At 41.1% G+C, this 21,755-nt stretch overlaps 1 protein-coding gene across 2 annotated transcripts in view; it reads right to left on the bottom strand.

Annotated features, from left to right (window-relative positions):
* Nucleotides 1-21,755, bottom strand: part of dgke (diacylglycerol kinase, epsilon) — an 89,527-nt gene that overhangs the window by 57,091 nt on the left and 10,681 nt on the right. For both annotated transcript variants that reach the window (XM_061880656.1, XM_061880657.1), the window contains exons 2-5: nucleotides 9,458-9,617; nucleotides 9,257-9,376; nucleotides 4,678-4,821; nucleotides 3,410-3,567 (exon numbers count right to left, since the gene is read on the bottom strand). In XM_061880656.1, coding sequence (XP_061736640.1) covers nucleotides 3,410-3,567; nucleotides 4,678-4,821; nucleotides 9,257-9,376; nucleotides 9,458-9,617 — 582 coding nt within the window. The remainder of the gene's footprint in view (nucleotides 1-3,409; nucleotides 3,568-4,677; nucleotides 4,822-9,256; nucleotides 9,377-9,457; nucleotides 9,618-21,755) is intronic.

Below are 21,755 nucleotides of genomic sequence, written 5' to 3'. Positions count from 1 at the left end.
CCATATGTAATAATTTCATGTCAAGTCATCAATTAACGGCCCTGATATGTCAAAAGGCATATGTTCTGGACCCCCTCTCCAGAAGCCCCCACATTCTTTACCTGTATCTCACCTTTTTTGTAAGGGGCGCCGGAAGTTGGCAGACCCGTCAGCGATCCTGTTCTGTGTCCCTGTAATGTTTGTCTGATCCTGAATGGGATTGTGCTGAAAATTTTAATTTCCCCTCGGGGATTAATAAAGTATTTCTGATTCTGATTCATTTCAAAATTAGATTTACAGCCCCGAAATAATGTTATTGTTTTGACTTTGATGCCCCGCACTCCACCATTTAAATAATTAGAAAGTCAATGAGTGTGTCACATCCAGGTTGCCAGTCACGCACCGCCCTCTTCGTTGAGCTACTGCCCCTGGTAAAGTTACTAAACATGTCAGACATTAATACATCTAAAAAGCCTCGTCACAATTCTCAACTTTTCTTGACAAAGCCAGGAACAAAAAGACTTTTATCGGGGACGCCTTTGAAAGATGGAGACAACTGAAGGCGGAAATTTTTTTTTAATCTGACGCCAAACTTGCTAATTACCTCTCTGATAGGTAAGTCAGGCATTTACCTTTTCTTGTAACTTGTAATAAATGGAAATGTTATTGTTTTGACTTCGATACCCCACACTCCACCATTTGATTAATTAGAAAGTCAATGTGTGTGTCACATCCAGGTTGCCAGTCATGCACCGCCCTCTTCGTTGAGCTACTGCCCCTGGTAAAGTTACTAAACATGTCAGACCTTAATACATCTAAAAGGCCTCGTTACGATTCTCAACTTTTCATGACAAAGCCAGGAACAAAAAGATTTGTATCGGGGATTCGTTTGAAAGATGGAGACTATTGAAGGCGGAAAATATTTTTTAATCTGATGCCAAACTTGCTAATTACCTCTCTGATAAGTAAGTCAGGCATTTACCTTTTCTTGTAATAAATGGAAATGGACATTTCGTATGTAAACTATATTTTCCAATACAGTCTTGTGTAACAAAGCTAGTATGTTCCTGCAACAAATGCTTAGGAGCGAAACACCATCACACTAGTGTAGCTTAGCATGCGATCCCTGTATGTCGATGTGTCATCCAACTGACAGGGCAACATATTTCCGACAAATAAAACCTATGTGGATATGGGTAGTGTCAGTGCCTATTTCCTTCTCAATATGCAGATATGCTGAGGAAATGCGTTCCAACATTAGCACGGCTAAATTGTGGTTCCTGGTACTCTATGTACATCAAACACATGGGGTGGTATTTACTTGGCACAACATAATGCATTACATTTTCTACTTGGTGTATTGACATGGTAGTAGGCTACATGATTTATCCGTAACGTCGTTTTTGTGTAACGTGGGTTGGCTCCTATAATTGCACTCTGCACTGAAAGATGGTGATGTGCGTACATGGAAGAGAATGCAGTGCGTCAGGTTTGAATGCAACATGGGGTTTGGCTGAATGAAATGTGGCGATAATTTTACTGTTGGCCAGGGCTTGCCATCAAAGTAGGCCTATGCAATATATAATGTCTTATTATTAAGAGATGCCCGATAATATCGGCTGATAAATGCTTTAAAACGTAATATCGGAAATAATCGGTATCGGATTCAAAAAGTAGAATTAATGACTTTTAATACGCCGCTGTACGGAGCGGTACATTTCCGGTAAAACACAGACGTCGGGAGCACTACAGACCATTTGCCTCTTCCAGTCAGCAGCCTTTCCCCTCTTTCACACACAACACAAGAGTTGTAGCACGACTGCATCATGAGAGGTTTACTGGCGACGCAAACGTAGCATAACAACAAGAGTGTGTTGTTGCCGGTGCTGTAGCCGTGGCTAACAAGCGAGCTTGCTCGGTGACTGACTAACGACACCATGTCTATGGTTTGGGATTATTTTAAAGTCTGTCTGACGGATAAAAAACTGGCAATTTGCAATGACTTCAAAACGCTGGTTGTTCGAGGAGGAACCAAGACGTCTTCCTTTAATACAAGCAATTTTATCTCCCACCTCTTTGATTGATTGATTGAAACTTTTATTAGTAGATTGCACCGTTTAGTACATATTCCGTACAATTGACCACTAAATGGTAAAACCCGGATAAGTTTTTCAACTAGTCCACGTTAAACAATTCATGGTACGAAGTAGTTCCCATACCGGGAGTCGAACCCGGGCCGCCTGGGTGAAAAACAGGAATCCTAACCGTTAGACCATTCTCTTCAAGAATCATAAGAAGATACACAATGAATATTAGCTGAAGATGGATGAAAAGCAAACACCAAAAGCAGCTTGACGTGAACTGAGGAGCCCTGTCTCAACGCAGCATTTCAGAAGCTCTGGCTGACTGCTAGGCCACTTCAAGCACTCACCACCAGCTTGCAGCACATTTGTGTTACTCATACAAATACGTTCGAACAGGGCAGATTGAGCCCAGTTTATAATTTCCTGTTATACAGTATGCCAGGCAATCTACTATAGGAGGACTATGTTATCGTTTACTTTATTACTCTAGTATACTCACGACTGAAGCTGTGTGAGTTCATTGTTTTTGTAGCTGTTGTTTCGAGGTAAGTTTAAAAAAAATAAAAAATAATGCACTTTGTGAAAGTCAAAGTATAGTAGTTGTCGTGGGTATCAGGATTATCTCAGGGAGAGCATGTCCCAAATTCCAAGCTGCTGTTTTGAGCCATGTTAAAAAAATTAATGCACTTTGTGACTTCAATAACAAATGTGGCAGTGCCATGTTGGCACTTTTTTCCATACCTTGAGTTGAAGTTGTTTTCTTATTTTGGAAAACCTTGTTACATTGTTTAATGCATCCAGCGGGGCATCACGACAAAATTAGGCAAAATAAGGTGTTAATTCCACGACTGTATATATCGGTATCGGTTGATATCGGAATCGGTAATTAAGAGTTGGACAATATCAGAACATCGGCAAAAAAGCCTATATTGGACATCTATAATTATTATATATAATTATTTGGATGGTGGTCCGTGCGGTCAAACTAGACATTTCAGCAGGGTAATGCCAACAAACTGTCCCGACTCCCGACGAAAATATTGCTGCGTAACTTTACAAATACATTCGGCTAATGGACATCAGTAAAATGTGTCATAATTACTTAGTAAAGCATCTTGCAAGAAGCATAAACACGAGAAACATACAACGTAGGACTCATCGATTGCCATTTGAAGTTCCTTGGAATAGGATTTGGATTCGACTGCGTGTCTGGCAACCTCAGTCATGGAAAATGAGACGGGACTACAGAATTCTGACCGTGATCGCAGTAACATTTCTGGCCAAATTATCACGTATGGCACCTTTAACTAATTATGCAGTAGGATGCTAGTCAATAAATACATCACCTGTCCATTTTCACCACCTCTGCATCCAAGATGTTGCGAAGAACCTGTTCCACAGGGATCTCTCCAGCATACCCCGACCCCCAACCCAAAGTATTGGAGAGGTCATTTCCTGTACCCAGTGGGAGGATAGTCACCCTTGGGATGAACTGGTCTTGACCCTGAACAGAGAGATGTGGTGGCATATTGGTCAAAAAGAAAAAAATTCTACGACGCAATCATTGTAAAGTACTAATGCATGTAAATGATTTCACCATCTACGGTCCCTAATATCATCAAAAAGTTCAGAGAATCTGGATAAATCACTGCACGAAAGTAATAAACCTGAAAATCAACATTGAATGCCCTTGACCTTCGATCCCTCAGGCGGTAATGCATCAAAAAGCCACATTTGTGTGTAAAGAATTTCACCACATGGGCTCCGGAACACTTCAGATAGCCACTGACAGTAACTACAGTTCATCTCTACATCTGTAAATGCAAGTCAAAACTCTACTATGCAAAGCCAAAGCCATTTATTAACAACACCCAGGAACACCGCCGGCTTCACTGGGCCCGAGCTCATCTAAGATGCACTGATGCAAAATGGAAAAGTGTTCTGTGGTCTGACGAGTCCACATTTCAAATTGTTTTTGGAAACTATGGACGTCACGTCCTCCGGAACAAAGAGGAAAAGAACCATCCGGATTGTCACAGGCGCAAAGTTTAAAAGCCAGCATCTGTGATGGTATGGGGGTGTATTAGTGCCCAAGGCATGGGTAATTTACACATCTTTAAAGGCACCATTAATGCTGAAAGGTACATACAGGTTTTGGATCAACATATGTTGTCATCCAAGCAACGTTATCATGGACGTCCCTGCTTATTTCAGCAGGACAATGCCAAGCCACATGTTACAACAGCGTGGCTTCATAGTAAAAGAGTGCTGGACTAGCCTGCCTGTAGTCCAGACCTGTCTCCCATTGAAAATGTGTTTCGCAATATGAAGCCTAAAATACCACAATGGGGCTGCCAGCTTTTTTGCAATGTGTTGCTGCCATTAAATCCGAAGTTAATGATTATTTGCACAAAAAAATTAGTTTGTCAGTTTGAACATTAAATATCTTGTCTCTGCAGTCTATGCAATTAAATATGAATTAAAAATGATTTGAAAACCATTGTTTTTATTTGCCATTTACACAACCTGCCAACTTCACTGGTTTTGGGTTTTGTAATTAGAAGATTACTCGTTTACGAAAATAGTCCATAGCTGCAGCCCTATCTCATCTCACCTTCAGTCTCATTGTGTCAATGGAATCCAGCACCCATCCCACAGTGCCGTCCCCTCCACACACCAGCACCCTCACACACCCGGGGGGCAAAAGGGTGCACAGCTGCAAGGCCTTGGAGGGTGCGAGCTGCGACAGGTCAAACACCTTAAGTGGAGAAAACAGAGGAGTGGGTTAAAAAAAAAAAACAGCTCGAAGGAGAACTGCAATTTTTTCGGATTCCTGCCCATCATTCACAATCCCTATGTGAGACAAGCACAGACGTTTTTTGAACGCATTCTTTCTCCTGAATAAACATTAGCAAAAGTAATCTAACAATAGATTCAATGGGACTCGCTCCATTACGCCTATAAAGCACTCTTAAAAAAAAAAAAACATTAAAGGGGAACATTATCACAATTTCAAAAGGGTTAAAAACAATAAAAATCAGTTCCCAGTGGCTTGTTGTATTTTTTGAAGTTTTTTTCAAAATTTTACCGGTCCTGGAATATCCCTAAATAAAGCTTTAAAGTGCCTTATTTTCGCTATCTTCGAAACCACTATCCATTTCCCTGTGACGTCACACAGTGCTGCCAATGTAAACAAAAAATGGGAATACCACAGCAAGATATAGCGACATTAGCTCGGATTCAGACTCGGATTTCAGCAGCTTAAGCGATTCAACAGATTACGCATGTATTGAAACAGATGGTTGGAGTATGAAAGTATTGAAGAAGAAACTGAAGCTATTGAGCGAATAGCTATTGATGCTATTCATAGCCATAGCATGGCCGAATAGCTGCGTTAGCATCGCCGGTAAAATGTGCGGACCAAACGATCAGGACTTTCGCATCTTGTGACACTGGAGCAACTTAAATCCGTCGATAGGTAAGTGTTTTTTTCGCATTAAATGTGGGTGGAAGGAAACGTAATATAGTTGCAAATGCATCTGCAGGTTATCCATACATCTCTGTACCATGTCTGCTTTAGCACCGCCGGCAAATAGCATGTTAGCATTGATTAGCGTAGCATGTTAGCATCGATTAGCTGGCAGTCACGCCGCGACCAAATATGTCTGATTAGCACATAAGTCAACATCAACAAAACTCACCTTTGTGATTTCGTTGACTTTATCGTTGCAAATGCATCTGCAGGTTATCCATACATCTCTGTGCCGTGTCTATCATCGCCGGTAAAATGTGGAGACAGTTTGGTACATTCAATGGGGGTCTGGCGGCGGACACTTTCGCATCTTCGGGCCAGTGGTGCAACTTGAATCCCTCCCTGTTAGTGTTGTTACACCCTCCGACAACACACCGACGAGGCATGATGTCTCCAAGGTTCCAAAAAATAGTCGAAAAAACGGAAAATAACAGAGCTGAGACCCAATGTTTACAATGGGTTGAAAATGAAAATGGCGGCTGTATTACCTTGGCGACGTCACATTCTGACGTCATCGCCTCCAGAGCAATAAACAGAAAGGCGTTTAAGTCGCCAAAATTCACCCATTTAGAGTTCGGAAATGGGTTAAAAAAAATATGGTCTTTTTTCTGCACCATCAAGGTATATATTGACGCTTACATAGGTCTGGTGATACTGTTCCCCTTTAAGGTTTTATATACAGTCGTGGTCAAAAGAAGATAATGTCATGGCTATCTTCAGTTTCCAATATTTCTTCAACTCTAAATTTTTTTGTGATAGAGTGATTGGAGCACATACTTGTTGGTCACAAAAAAACATTCATAGATTTTGGTTCTTTTCTGAGTTTATTATGGGTCTCCTGAAAAAGTGACCGAAGTATACAACAGCAATGTTAATATATGAATTACATGTCCCTTGGCAAGTTTCACCGCAAAAAGGCGCTTTTGGTAGCCATCCACAAGCTTCTGGCAAGCTTCTTGTTGGCCAAAATACCCAGCAATATGTTTGGAGGAGAAAATGTGAGGCCTTTAATCCCAGGAACACAACTCCTACTGTCAAACATGGTGGTGGTACTATTATGTTCTGGGCCTGTTTTGCTGCCAATGGAACTGGTGCTTTACAGAGAGTAAATGGGACAATGAAAAAGGAGGATTACCTCCAAATTCTTCAGGGCAACCTAAAATCAGCCACACTGTGAACCCACAACAAACAAGAATGACAAACATTTCGGGAGAACCTCCGCACCGTAACACAACAGAACAAATTTTCAGAATCCCTTGCAGCGCTAACTCTTCCGGGACGCTACAATATACACCCCCCGCTAGCCCCTACCCCCCAAACCCCGCCCCCCATAACTCCGCCCACCTCACCCTCCTCATGCTCTCTCAGGGAGAGCATGTCGCAAATTCCAAACTGCTGATTTGAAGCATGTTAAAAAAAATAATGCACTTTGTGACTTTAATAATAAATATGGCAGTGCCATGTTGGCATTTTTTTCCATAACTTGAGTTGATTTATTTTGGAAAACCTTGTTACATTGTTTAATGCATCCAGCAGGGCATCACAACAAAATTAGGCATAATAATGTGTTCATTCCACGACTGTATATATCGGTATCTGACGATATCGGAATCGGTCATTAAAGGGGAACATTATCACCAGACCTCTGTAAGCGTCAATATATACCTTGATGGTGCAGAAAAAAGACCATATATATTTTTTTTACCGATTTCCGAACTCTAAATGGGTGAATTTTGGCGAAGTAAACACCTTTCTGTTTATCGCTCTTTTTGCGATGACGTCAGAACGTGACGTCTCCGAGGTAATACACCCGCCATTTTCAACACATTACAAACACCGGGTCTCAGCTCTGTTATTTTCCGTTTTTTCGACTATTTTTTGGAACCTTGGGAGACATCATGCCTCGTCGGTGTGTTGTCGGAGGGTGTAACAACACTAACAGGGAGGGATTCGAGTTGCACCACTGGCCCGAAGATGCGAAAATGTCTGCCGCCAGACCCCCATTGAATGTGCTGGAGTGTCTCCACATTTTACCGGTGATGACAGACATGGCACAGAGATGTATGGATAACATGCAGATGCATTTGCAACGATAAATTCAACGAAATCACAAAGGTGAGTTTTGTTGATGTTGACTTATATACTAATCAGACATATTTGGTTGCGGCGTGACTGCCAGCTAATCGATGCTTACATGCTATTTACCGGCGGTGCTAAAGCAGACATGGTACAGAGATGTATGGATAACCTGCAGATGCATTTGCAACGATAAAGTCAACGAATTCACAAAGGTGAGTTTTGTTGATGTTAACTGCCAGCCAATCGATGCTAACTTGCTACGCTAATCGATGTTAACATTCTATGCTAATCGATGCTAACATGCTATTTACCGGCGGTGCTAAAGCAGACATGGCACAGAGATGTATGGATAACCTGTAGATGCATTTGCAACTATAAAGTCAACGAATTCACAAAGGTGAGTTTTGTTGATGGTGACTGCCAGCTAATCGATGATAACATGCGACGCTAATTGACGCTAAAATGCTATTTACCGGCGGTGCTAAAGCAGACATGGCACAGAGATGTATGGATAACCTGTAGATGCATTTGCAACTATAAAGTCAACAAATTCACAAAGGTGAGTTTTGTTGATGTTGACTGCCAGCTAATAGATGCTAACATGCTATGCTAATCGATGCTAACATGCTATTTACCGGCGGTGCTGAAGCAGACATGGCACAGAGATGTATGGATAACCTGTAGATGCATTTGCAACTATAAAGTCAACGAATGCACAAAGGTGATTTTTGTTGATGTTGACTGCCAGCTAATCGATGCTAACATGCTATGCTAATCGATGCTAACATGCTATGCTAATCGATGCTAACATGCAATATACCGGCGGTGCCAAAGCAGACATGGCACAGAGATGTTTGGATAACCTGCAGATGCATTTGCAACTATATTACATTCCCTTCCACCCACATTTAATGCGAAAAAAACACTTACCAATCGAAGGATTTAATTTGTTCCAGTGTCGCGAGATGCAAAAGTCCTGATCGTTTGGTCCGCACATTTTACCGGCGATGCTAACGCAGCTATTCGGCCACGCTATGGCGATGAATAGCGTCAATAGCTATTCGCTCAATAGCTTCAGTTTCTTCTTCAATACTTTCATACTCCAACCATCCGTTTCAATACATGCATAATCTGTTGAATCGCTTAAGTCGCTGAAATCCGAGTCTGAATCCGAGCTAATGTCGCTATATCTTGCTGTGGTATTCGCCGTTGTTTGTTTACATTGGCAGCACTGTGTGACGTCACAGGGAAATGGATAGTGGCATCGCAATTAGCGAAAATCAAGCACTTAAAAGCTTTTTTTTAGGGATATTCTGGGACTGGTAAAATTTTGAAAAAAACTTCAAAAAATACAACAAGCCACTGGGAACTGTGTTTTATTGTTTTTAACCCTTTTGAAATTGTGATAATGTTCCCCTTTAAGAGTTGGACAATATCGGCAAAAAAGCCATTATTGGACATCTCTACACCTAATATTATTTTTAAAAAAAGGTATTGTGAATGCTAAGCTAAATTCCCAAAAAAAGGGCAGTTCCCTTTTAACTGGAAAAGTGTCGCCGACTTCCAAAAGCTGCAGACTGACCTGCACAGGGTTGAGGAGGATGCGAAACTCCCCCAGGAGAGCCTCCCCCATGTTGTTTCCACTGCGCCTGTTGGCCAAGACCAACACAGGAGTCCAAGCGCTGTCCCACGAGGACGCCAGCTGCAGGCATTTCACACAAACCAGACTTTAGATTCGGGGGCGCTGTGCCAAACCGCTGCGTGGGCGCCAAACTCTACGCACCTTGGTGAACTCGTCAGGGTTTCCGCGGCGGAGCTTGTTGACTTGGTAGAGATAGTGCGGAGGGATGATGAGGTTGCGAAACTCGCCCAGGTTGCACTCCGACGTAACCGCGAGGCTGCCCATGCACTCGTCGTGTACCGTGGTCTGACACCACACGCATCTGGAAATTGTAAAAGCAACATACACATTCCAAATAATTAGTTCACCCCCTGCTGATTTTGCATGACATGAATAATGTAGAAGAGGGGTGCCCAGTAGGTCGATCGCGAGCTACCAGTGTGATAGCAAAATTACTTGTACTCGCTTTAATTGATGATGTTCTTTGAACGGGTCGCCAAAAGTTGTTTATTGGGCTCAGGAATGGGGCACTGAGCAAGAGATCTATTATCTGATCAAGCTCTGTCTCCTGTGTCTTTGATCTAACATGTGGACTATAGTTGACGTGGGCATGTGATTTCCCTCTTCCTTACCCCCAACAGAGCTAAAGTGTTCCCCTTTCCTGAGTGACCCCCCTCCTCTGGGCAAACGACACCCTCTCCCTTTCACAGGACTTTGGGTATTCATTCCACTGGTGTAAATGAGCATGGAGGGTGGGACTTCTGAGAATGTATAATTGTCATGTCAAATTCTAAAGGAGTTAGAACAAGCTGGAACGAACGGATGTGTCGTTCTGGTTTGGTCTCGCTTTGCAAAGCTTGTTATTATTTGTTTGTTACTTTAATAAATCATTTTAAAGCTATTTGTCACTAAAGGATCGTCTTTAAGAAATTTCTACGACACCAGTCGATTGTAGAGGGTGTGTCAGTCCATCGCCAGCCAGGCATTAATGTAGACCTAAAAATTAGTGATCATCAATCTTCACTGAGACGTCACTTTCGTAATTTGAATGACATTCACGGCATCCAAAGATAACACTGGTTGATTGAGGGGAAGGCGAGAAACACTTTTTATTACAACAGACTCTCGCATCGTACCTGCCGTCACGATGCTGAAGACCGACTGCACAGGTCCTGTCTTCACAATAAAAGTGCTGCTTCACCCTGCCTGCGCAAACAAAATAAGACTCTCAAAGAAACTGGCGTGCACGGAGTTTGCCGCCATTGTCCATCCATCCATCCATTTCTACCACTTATTCCCTTTGGGGTGGCGGGGGGCGCTGGCGCCTATCTCAGCTACAATCGAACAAGTCGCCACCTCATCGCAGGGCCAACACAGATAGACAGACAACATTCACACTCACATTCACACACTAGGGCCCATTTAGTGTTGCCAATCAACCTATCCCCAGGTGCATGTCTTTGGAAGTGGGAGGAAGCCGGAGTACCCGGAGGGAACCCACGTATTCACGGGGAGAACATACAAACTCCACACAGACAGATCCGGAGCCTGGGATTGAACCCAGGACTGCAGGAATTTCGTATTGTGAGGCAGACTTGCCGCCATTGTATTACTTGTAAATATCATAAAAACGAGTATGGAAGCTAGACAAATAAGACGCCAAAAACCAACCACTCTCATGTGGTATCGGACTGAAAGGAGCACTTTATTTCTCATCTATTTGAAAATGTGGACGTTATCAGCACTACTGTCTGATTCCAATCAATGCAAGTCATCAGAATCAGGTAATACTAGGGGTATAACGGTACGTGTATTTGTATCGAACCGTTTCGGTACGGGGGGTTTCGGTTCGGCATGCGGGCGTACCGAACAAGTATGGAAGCAGAAGTCTTCACAAGCTGCTCTGCTTTCTGCCTCTGTCTCTGCCTCATTGTCCAGCCCACACAACCATCTGATTGGTTACATACAAAGCCAATCAGCAGTGCGTATTCAGAGCGATGTAACAGCCAATCAGCAGTGCGTATTCAGACTTCAGAGCGACGTAGTCAATGCTTTAGCGTCGAGCAGATATTCGTCTAGCAGGGGAGGAGCGGACTCAACCCAAATTATACTAAACACTTCCCAGTCACAACTATTACAAACATCACTATGAGCCCGTTGACCTTCTAGGAACTTAAACTGCAGCTCAGCTCGCTCACAGTCTAGGCTTGAGATGACGGCTAATTAGCTTTTAGCGCAACGTTAGCTCATTTTTCTGTGTGAGTGTGTGCGTGCGTGCGTGCGTGTGCGTGTTTTAGGGGCAGCGAAGCCCTGTCTGTCTGTTATTTCATTTAACTCCATTCTGTTTAGGGATGAATAGTCTCTCCTATTGCAATTGTACTATTTTTCAGCTGAAGTTACATGAATCATTAGTAATGTAGCAGCCTAGTTTTGAATAGCAGGGTCCCTGCTATCACATGTTGATAAAAATACAACATTTACATAATAAAAGTCAACTATAGGCTTCTCAAATGCTGTAATAAATTAAGCATGATGAGTTGATATTAAACAGTTTCAATGGAAACTGTTTAATGTTAAACTTGTTATATGTACAAGAACGTTTTTTTCATTTTATTTAATCAAAGCAACAACTTGAGGCAGTTTAATGTGGATTAACGTGGGTAGAATTATTATAGTGATCCCAATGTTAAAAGGATAAAGCCATTGTTTACAAATTTGGTAAATAAATAAATGTATATTTTATTGATTTCTTACTGTACCGAAAATGAACCGAACCGTGACCTCTAAACCGAGGTACGTACCGAACCGAAATTTTTGTGTACAGTTACAACCCTAAGTGTAACGGTACGTGTATTTGTATTGAACCATTTCGGTACGGGGGTTTCGGTTCGGTACGAGGGTGTATCGAACGAGTTTGTATTCTAAAGTCTTAACAAGCTGCTCTGCTTCCTGCCTCTGTCTGAGCAGTGAGCACCCAGCATTGTCCCGCCCACACAACCATCTGATTGGTTACATACAAAGCCAATCAGCAGTGCGTATTCAGAGCGATGTAACAGCCAATCAGCAGTGCGTATTCAGAACGCATGTTGTAAATGCTTCATTGTCGAGCAGACGTGTTTAGCAGCGGACATCATACACTCCCCAAATTATAAAAAATACTTTCCAGTCACAACTATTACAAACATCACTCTGAGCCCGATGACATTCTAGAAACTTAAACTGCAGCTCAGCTCGCTCACAGTTCTGGCTTGAGGTGAAGGCTAATTAGCTTTTAGCGTTACGTTAGCTCATTTTGCTGTGTGTGTGTGCGTGCGTGTCATAGGGGCAGCAAAGCCCTGTCTGTCTGTTATTTCACATAAACTAACATGAACTCCATAGATTTCAGGGATGAATAATCTCTCCTATTGCTATTGTACTATTTTTCAGCTATAGTTACATTAATCATTAGTAATGTAGCAGCCTAGTTTGAATGGCAGGGTCCCTGCTATCACATGTTGACAAAAATATAACATTTACATAATAAAAGTCAACTACAGGCTTCCCAAATGCTGTAATAAATTAAGCATGATGAGTTGACTTGAAACTGTTTAATGTTGCACTTTTTATATGTAGAAGAAAGGTTTTGTCGTTTTATTTAATCAAAGAAACAACTTGAAGCAGTTTAATGTGGATTAACGTGGGCAGAATTATTATAGTGTTCCCAATGTTAAAAGGATGAAGCCATTTTTTACAAATTTGGTACATAATTAACCAAAACAATTATATTTTGTTGTTTTCTTACTGTACCGAAAATGAACCGAACCATGACCTCTAAACCGAGGTACGTACCGAACCGAAATTTTTGTGTACCGTTACACCCCTAGGTAATACTCCAACTTATATTCTTGTCTTCATGAAAGAAAGGAATCTATACGTGTTAAACATGCTTGTATCATAGCTAAACACCATTAACTTCTTAACAAAACATCCATATAAGAATGATGTAAATCCCCTCGACTTGGTCAATTGAAAAGTAGCTCGCCTGCAGACAAAATTTGGCCACCCATGATCTACAACATGGGTGTCAAACTCTGGCCCGCCGTGTAATTTCATTTGGCCCTTGAGGCAATATCAAATTAAAATTAGAGCTGGCCCGCCGCTGTAACACCGCATTCACCGCTAATACTCATACTCGTCAACCCTCCCGATTTTCCCGGGAGACTCCCGAAGTTCAGTGACCCTCCCGAATTTCTCCCGATTTCCACCTGGACAATAATATTGGGGGTGGGCCGTAAAAGCACTGCCTTTGGCGTTCTCTACATGTCGCCACGTCCGCTTTTCCTCCATACAAACAGCGTGCCGGCCCACTCACATAATATATGCGGCTCATACACACAAGTGTATGTAATGCATACTTGGTCAACAGCCATACAGGTCACACTGAGGGGTGGCCGTATAAACAACTTTAATACTGTTACAAATATATGCCACACAGTGAACCCAGAGCAGACAAGAATGACAAACACATTTTGGCAGAACATCCGCACCGTAAATCAACATAAACACAACCGAACAAATACCCAGAACCCCTTGCATCACTAACTCTTCCGGGACGCTACAATATACACCCCCGCTAACACCAAACCCGCCGCCGAAAAGAGGCATCCAATTTGTATTTTTATTTTATTTGATATGCTATTAATATTTTTTAATTATTATTATTTTAAACTTGATTTTGCATGTCACTATAAAGTTATATAAGCCTTGCTTGGTCAATATTCAATGCAAAACTTGTTTGGGTCCCTATTAAAGGATTCATTTGTTCAACCTCGGCCCGCGGCTTCGTTCAGTTTTAAATTTTGGCCCGCTCTGTATTTGAGTTTGACACCCATGATCTAGAACATTTAACAGTAGCCGAGTCATACCAGAGACCATAAAAATGGGACCCGTTACTTCCCTGCTTGTCACTCATAATGAAGGGTTGGAATTGGGGGTTAAAATCCCCAAAAAATGATTCCCAGGCGCGACCACCGCTGCTGCTCACTGCTCCCCTCATCTCACCTCCCATGGGGTCAAATGCAGAGAAAAAATTCGCCACATCAATTATTGGTATTTTTTTTATATTGAAATGTACGGTACAGGTCAAAAGTTGGGACACACCTTCTCCTCATTCAATGTATTTGTCTTTATTTTCATGACTATTTACATTGCGGATTGTCATTGAAGGCATCACAACTATGAGTGAACACATGTGGTTATGTACTTCACAAAAAAAAAGGTGAAACAACTGAAAACATGTTTTATATTCTAGTTTCTTCAAAATAGCTCTGATTAGTGTTAGAATAATTATGAATATATTATTATCATAACTTTATGCTTAAGGACCGTTACCATAGGCAGGGGTCGGGAACCTTTTTGCCTGAGAGCCAAGAAGCCACATATTTTAAAATGTATTTCCGTAAAAGCCATATAATACTTTTTTTTAACACTGAACACAACTAAACGTGTGCATGTTTAAGAAAAAACAAAATTTCTAGAGTATAATGAGTCTCTTATTCTTTGTAATATTGTTATTCTGAAGGTAACTGTAGAGGGGGCGTGGCCCGCGGGCCTGCAACGAAGCAGGGTGTTGCCAAGACCAGCCTCGAAATCAGCGACAAGTGCAAAGATGGCCCACCTGGGCCTTGTTATCTAATCACCTGTCGCTCTGTTATAAGCAGCAGCCAGGAAGAGATACGGGGTTGGGGGTGGAGCCAGAGCCAAGTGAGGACAATAGAGAAAAAGACAATTGCTGGAAAGCAACTGAGAGACTTATTGGAAAATAAAACAATACTGTAACCCTAAAACAGGCTCTCATGTTGGTGCTTGGTGGTCTGAAGAACCCCCAGGAGGGCAAGCCCCACACTAACCAATAATAAATAAATTACTTCTTACCATTAACGCAACTTTTTGAACATAAAAAAGCATGAGAATGTTTGATATTTTGAACGTTATTTTTAACACTGTGATTACAAGCGGAATTATTCATTACTTATCGTGTTACGCAATGTCAGCTCAGATTTATCCGAGAGCCAGATGCAGTTATCAAAAGAGCCACAGGTTCCCTACCCCTGCTATACGGTATTGTCAATTTGTGTTGAAGTGGTATTTCTGTATTTGTGCAGAGCTAGCAATCCAAGAGATTGCTAGCCTCTTTTCATCAGTATTTTGTCCAGACTCGGCCTTCTGACTGCCAAGGCCGAACATTGGGTACCGGGACCAGACAAAGCAGAGACTGGGTGATGGCACCAGTACCCGGTCTGCTGATAGCCAAGGCCGAACACCACCGTGACATAGGCAGAGCAGATACACGGCGATATGACCTGCGTCACCTAGTTTTCATTTATTCTACAATCATATATTCTGTCTAACTGGAGTTGTCGAGATTGCCCCCTTCCCTTGGCATTCTCTCCATGAGCTTCAAGAGGTATGAAATGGTTTTCACTTCACAGCTGTGCTTGAAGCTCATGGAGAGAATACCAAGAGTGTGCAAAGCAGTAATCAGAGCAAAGGGTGGCTATTTTGAAGAAACTAGGATATAAAACAGACCTGGCCACATTTGTGCGTCCCTGTCCGGCCTGCGTGAGGCCAATCATAAATTACAAAATAAATTTGAAAAAGTATCTATGTCGAGTGTGCAATACAACGGTGCTGCTTTTGTTTTGAAAAGCGTTATTTGTATTACTTCCGTGTGCACGTATGCGGGTGCGTGATTTTGAGTGAATTTGAACAGCGGCAATCAGAAATTTACAAAATACATTTAAAAAAACATCTGTGTCGTGAGTGCAATACAACTGTGCTGCTTTTATTTTGAAAAGTGTTATTTATGTGTGTGACCTGTGGGTGAAGGTGCACAGCGACAAGTGATGACCGGTTACCACCGAGATGTCAACTCACGCTAAAAAAAGAAAAGTTGATGACGAATGCCGAGTTTTCAAGAAGACAGGGACTGCCTAGTATTTCTTTACAGAAATTAAAGGTAAAGCCGTGTTAATTTGTGGTACACAAGTTGCTTTAAAGAATATAATTTGAATCGCCACTACAGGACGAAGCACGAGGTAAAATCACGGAATCTGTCAGATGAAGAGCGCGCAAAAGAGGCTGAGGCATTGAAGGTAAAACGGCAAATCCAACAAGGACTTTTTGCCAAATTTCACACCCCCACAGATGCAGCCGTCAGGACAAGTTTCGTCATTCCTCACAAAATCGCCAGAAAAAGTAAGGCGAGAGTTTATTAAAGAGTGCTTTTTGGACTCTGTTGCGCTGATATGCCCGGAGAAGAGGGGCGCATTTGAGAATGTGTCACTCTCCCGACGCACTGCAACGAGGCGGGTTGACACCAACGCTGGAAACTTGGAGCTTCGGCTGAAAAACAGAACGGCTGACTTTGACTGTTTTTCGCTGGCTTTGAATGAGAGCTGCGATGTACGTGACACCGCCCAGCTGCTCATCTTCTTACGTGGGATAAATGCAGACTTTCAAATCCTTTGATTGTATATGTACATACATACATATATATGTATGTACATACATACATATATATGTATGTACATACATACATATATATGTATATACATACATATATATATATATCATATACATATATATGTATATACATACATACATGTATACATACATATATATATGTATATACATATATGTATATACATACATATGTATATACATACATACATACATACATGTATATACATACATACATACATACATGTATATACATACATACATACATATGTGTATATAGATACATACATACCTACATATATATATGTATATACATACATATGTGTATATAGATACATACATACCTACATATATATATATGTATATAGATACATACATACATATATATATATATATATATGTGTACACATACATACATACATATATATGTATATACATACATACATACATATATATGTATATACATACAGACATACATATTTATATATATATACAGTATATATTTATGTATATACATACATATATATACATACATATGTATACATACATATATATACATACATATGTATACATACATATATATACATATATATGTATATACATACATATATACATACATACATATGTGTACACATACATACATACATATATATGTATATACATACATACATACATATATATGTATATACATACATACATACATATATATGTATATACATACATACATACATATATATGTATGTATATACATACATACATACATATGCATACACATACATACATACATATGTATACACATACATACAGATGTATATACATACATACATATATATGTATATACATACATACATATATATGTATATACATACATACATATATATGTATATACATACATACAGACATACATATTTATATATATATACAGTATATATTTATGTATATACATACATATATATACATACATATGTATACATACATATATATACATACATATGTATACATACATATATATACATATATATGTATATACATACATATATACATACATACATATGTATGCATACATACACATATATACATATATATGTATATACATACACATATACATACATACATATCAATCAATCAATCAATGTTTACTTATATAGCCCTAAATCACTAGTGTCTCAAAGGGCTGCACAAACCACCACGACATCCTCGGTAGGCCCACATAAGGGCAAGGAAAACTCACACCCAGTGGGACATTGGTGACAATAATGACCCAGTGGGACGTCAGTGACAATGATGACTATGAGAACCTTAGAGAGGAGGAAAGCAATGGATGTCGAGCGGGTCTAACATGATACTGTGAAAGTTCAATCCACAATGGATACAACACAGTCGCGAGAGTCCAGTCCAAAGAGGATCCAAGACACAGCAGCGAGAGTCCCGTTCACAGCGGAGCCAGCAGGAAACCATCCCAAGCGTAGGCGGACCAGCAGCGCAGAGATGTCCCCAGCGGATACACAGGCGAGCAGTACATGGCCACCGGATCGGACCGGACCCCCTCCACACGGGAGAGTGGGACATAGAAGAAAAAGAAAAGAAACGGCAGATGAACTGGTCTAAAAAGGGAGTCTATTTAAAGGCTAGAGTATACAAATGAGTTTTAAGGTGAGACTTAAATGCTTCTACTGAGGTGGCATCGCGAACTGTTACCGGGAGGGTATTCCAGAGTACTGGAGCCCGAACGGAAAATGCTCTATAGCCCGCAGACTTTTTTTGGGCTTTGGGAATCACTAATAAGCCGGAGTCCTTTGAACGCAGATTTCTTGCCGGGACATATGGTACAATACAATTGGCAAGATAAGATGGAGCTAGACCGTGTAGTATTTTATACGTAAGTAGTAAAACCTTAAAGTCACATCTTAAGTGCACAGGAAGCCAGTGCAGGTGAGCCAGTACAGGCGTAATGTGATCAAACTTTCTTGTTCTTGTCAAAAGTCTAGCAGCCGCATTTTGTACCAATTGTAATCTTTTAATGCTAGACATGGGGAGACCCGAAAATAATACGTTACAGTAGTCGAGGCGAGACGTAACAAACGCATGGATAATGATCTCAGCGTCTTTAGTGGACAGAATGGAGCGAATTTTAGCGATGTTACGGAGATGAAAGAAGGCCGTTTTAGTAACGCTTTTAATGTGTGCCTCAAAGGAGAGAGTTGGGTCGAAGATAATACCCAGATTCTTTACCGTGTCGCCTTGTTTAATTGTTTGGTTGTCAAATGTTAGAGTTGTATTATTAAATAGAGTTCGGTGTCTAGCAGGACCGATAATCAGCATTTCCGTTTTTTTGGCGTTGAGTTGCAAAAAGTTAGCGGACATCCATTGTTTAATTTCATTAAGACACGCCTCCAGCTGACTACAATCCGGCGTGTTGGTCAGCTTTAGGGGCATGTAGAGTTGGGTGTCATCAGCATAACAGTGAAAGCTAATACCGTATTTGCGTATGATGTCACCTAGTGGCAGCATGTAGATGCTGAAGAGTGCAGGGCCAAGGACCGAACCCTGGGGAACTCCACACGTTACCTTAACGTAGTCCGAGGTCACATTGTTATGGGAGACACACTGCATCCTATCAGTAAGATAAGAGTTAAACCAAGACAGGGCTAAGTCTGACATACCAATTCGTGTTTTGATACGTTCTAATAAAATATTATGATCGACGGTATCGAAAGCAGCGCTAAGATCGAGGAGCAGCAACATAGATGACGCATCAGAATCCATCGTTAGCAATAGATCATTAGTCATTTTTGCGAGGGCTGTCTCCGTGGAGTGATTTGCCCTGAAACCGGATTGAAAGGTTTCACATAGATTGTTAGACGCTAAGTGTTCATTTAACTGCTCCGCAACAATTTTTTCAAGGATTTTTGAAATAAAGGGAAGGTGAGACACCGGTCGGTAATTTACCATGAGGTCAGGATCGAGGTTAGGTCTTTTAAGAAGAGGATGAATAACCGCTTTTTTGAATGCTAGGGGAACACTGCCCGAGGAGAGTGATAAGTTTATAATATTTAGCACTGATGGACCTAATAATTCAAAGAGCTCCTTGATCAGTTTCCCAGGAAGAGGGTCAAGTAAACATGTTGTCTGTTTTATTCCATTTACACGTTGTAACAATTCCTCTAATGTTATTTCCTCAAAACGAGAGAAACTATTTTGGAGGGCAGTATCCGCCGTATATACAATCGTGTCAGTGTTAATAGAACCCCGTTGTAGCTGGGACGCATTGTCTTTAATCTCCTTTCTAATGACTTCAATTTTCTTACTAAAGAATTGCATAAAGTCATCAGCTGAGTGGGTTGAGCTACTGGAAGGAATCCCTTGTTGGGTTAGCGATGCTACCGTACTAAACAAAAATTTAGGATCATTTTTATTACGGTGGATGAGATTTGAGTAATATTTAGCTTTAGCTAAGGTAAGCATGCGTTTATAAGTTATTAAACCATCACTCCATGCTTGATGGTGCACCTCAAGTTTAGTCGTGCGCCATTTGCGTTCCAGCTTTCTACATAATAATTTCTGAGCTCTAGTTTCTTCTGTAAACCACGGGGTGCGCTTTTTTGGAGCCTTTTTTAACTTTAGCGGTGCTATGTTATCAATGGTTTCGCGCAGGGCGTCGTTAAAGTTGTTAGTGAGGTTATCAATAGAGCCCACATACTTTGGGAATGGTGCCATTACCGAGGGCAGTAGGTCAGCAAGAGTTGTCGTTGTGGCTGTATTAATGTTGCGGCTGCTATAGCAGGTATTATTATTATTAGTTTGACGAACATGCGTCTGAACCTCGAATTTTATAAGGTAATGATCGGACAATACTTTAGTATACGGGAGTATCGTAACTTTGGAAGCGGTGATACCCCTGACAAGCACTAGGTCTATCGTATTACCGTTGCGATGCGTGGGTTCATTTATTATTTGTGTGAGACCACAGCTATCAATTACAGTCTGGAGCGCTACGCACGGTGGGTCCGATGGGGTATTCATATGGATATTAAAGTCCCCCATTATGATTATATTATCGGCGTGTGTCACTAGATCAGCAACGAACTCTGAGAATTCATTAATAAAGTCCGAATAGGGCCCTGGGGGGCGGTAGATAACAGCCAGGTGTAGAGGCAGCGGTGTGACAGACCTCATAGTAAGCACCTCAAACGATTTATATTTATTATTTATGTTAGGACTAAGGTTAAAGTTTTCGTTGTATATTAGTGCGACCCCCCCACCCCTTTTGAGCGGACGGGCAATATGCGCATGTGTAAAGTTAGGAGGACATGCCTCATTTAGCGCAAAAAAGTCGTTTGGTTTAAGCCAGGTTTCGCTGAGACCGATGACGTTAAGATTGTTGTCTCTGATAATATCATTAACTAACAACGTTTTAGGAGACAATGATCTTATGTTTAAAAAACCTATATTATAGGTAGTGGGCTGTTTTAGGGAGTTTTTGATCAAATTATCCGTAGTAGCAATATTAATAATGTTGTGTTTATTATGCCCAGTGCATTTAGTATAGTTACGACCATATCTAGGAATTGATACGACAGGAATTTTCCGATTGTTTGATTGTTGCTTTGATAAACTGCACGCATCATGGTTAGCCACCTCAGTAACGGGGATTTTCCGATTGTTTGTTTGTTGCTTTGATAAACTGCACGCATCATAGTTAGCCACCTCAGTAAAACACATGTCCAACTCTGAAACACTCAAAGCAGAAAAAACTTGTTCTAATGGTTTCCTGTGGACGGGACTCTCACTGCTGTCTTGGAGCCACTATGGATTGAACTTTCACAGTATCATGTTAGACCCGCTCGACATCCATTGCTTTCGGTCCCCTAGAGGGGGGGGGTTGCCCACATCTGAGGTCCTCTCCAAGGTTTCTCATAGTCAGCATTGTCGCTGGCGTCCCACTGAATGTGAATTCTCC

The sequence above is a fragment of the Nerophis ophidion genome, linkage group LG20, assembly GCF_033978795.1.
Source record: "Nerophis ophidion isolate RoL-2023_Sa linkage group LG20, RoL_Noph_v1.0, whole genome shotgun sequence".
NCBI classification, from domain to species: Eukaryota; Metazoa; Chordata; class Actinopteri; order Syngnathiformes; family Syngnathidae; genus Nerophis; species Nerophis ophidion.
This window is presented reverse-complemented; position numbering and strand designations above follow the sequence as displayed.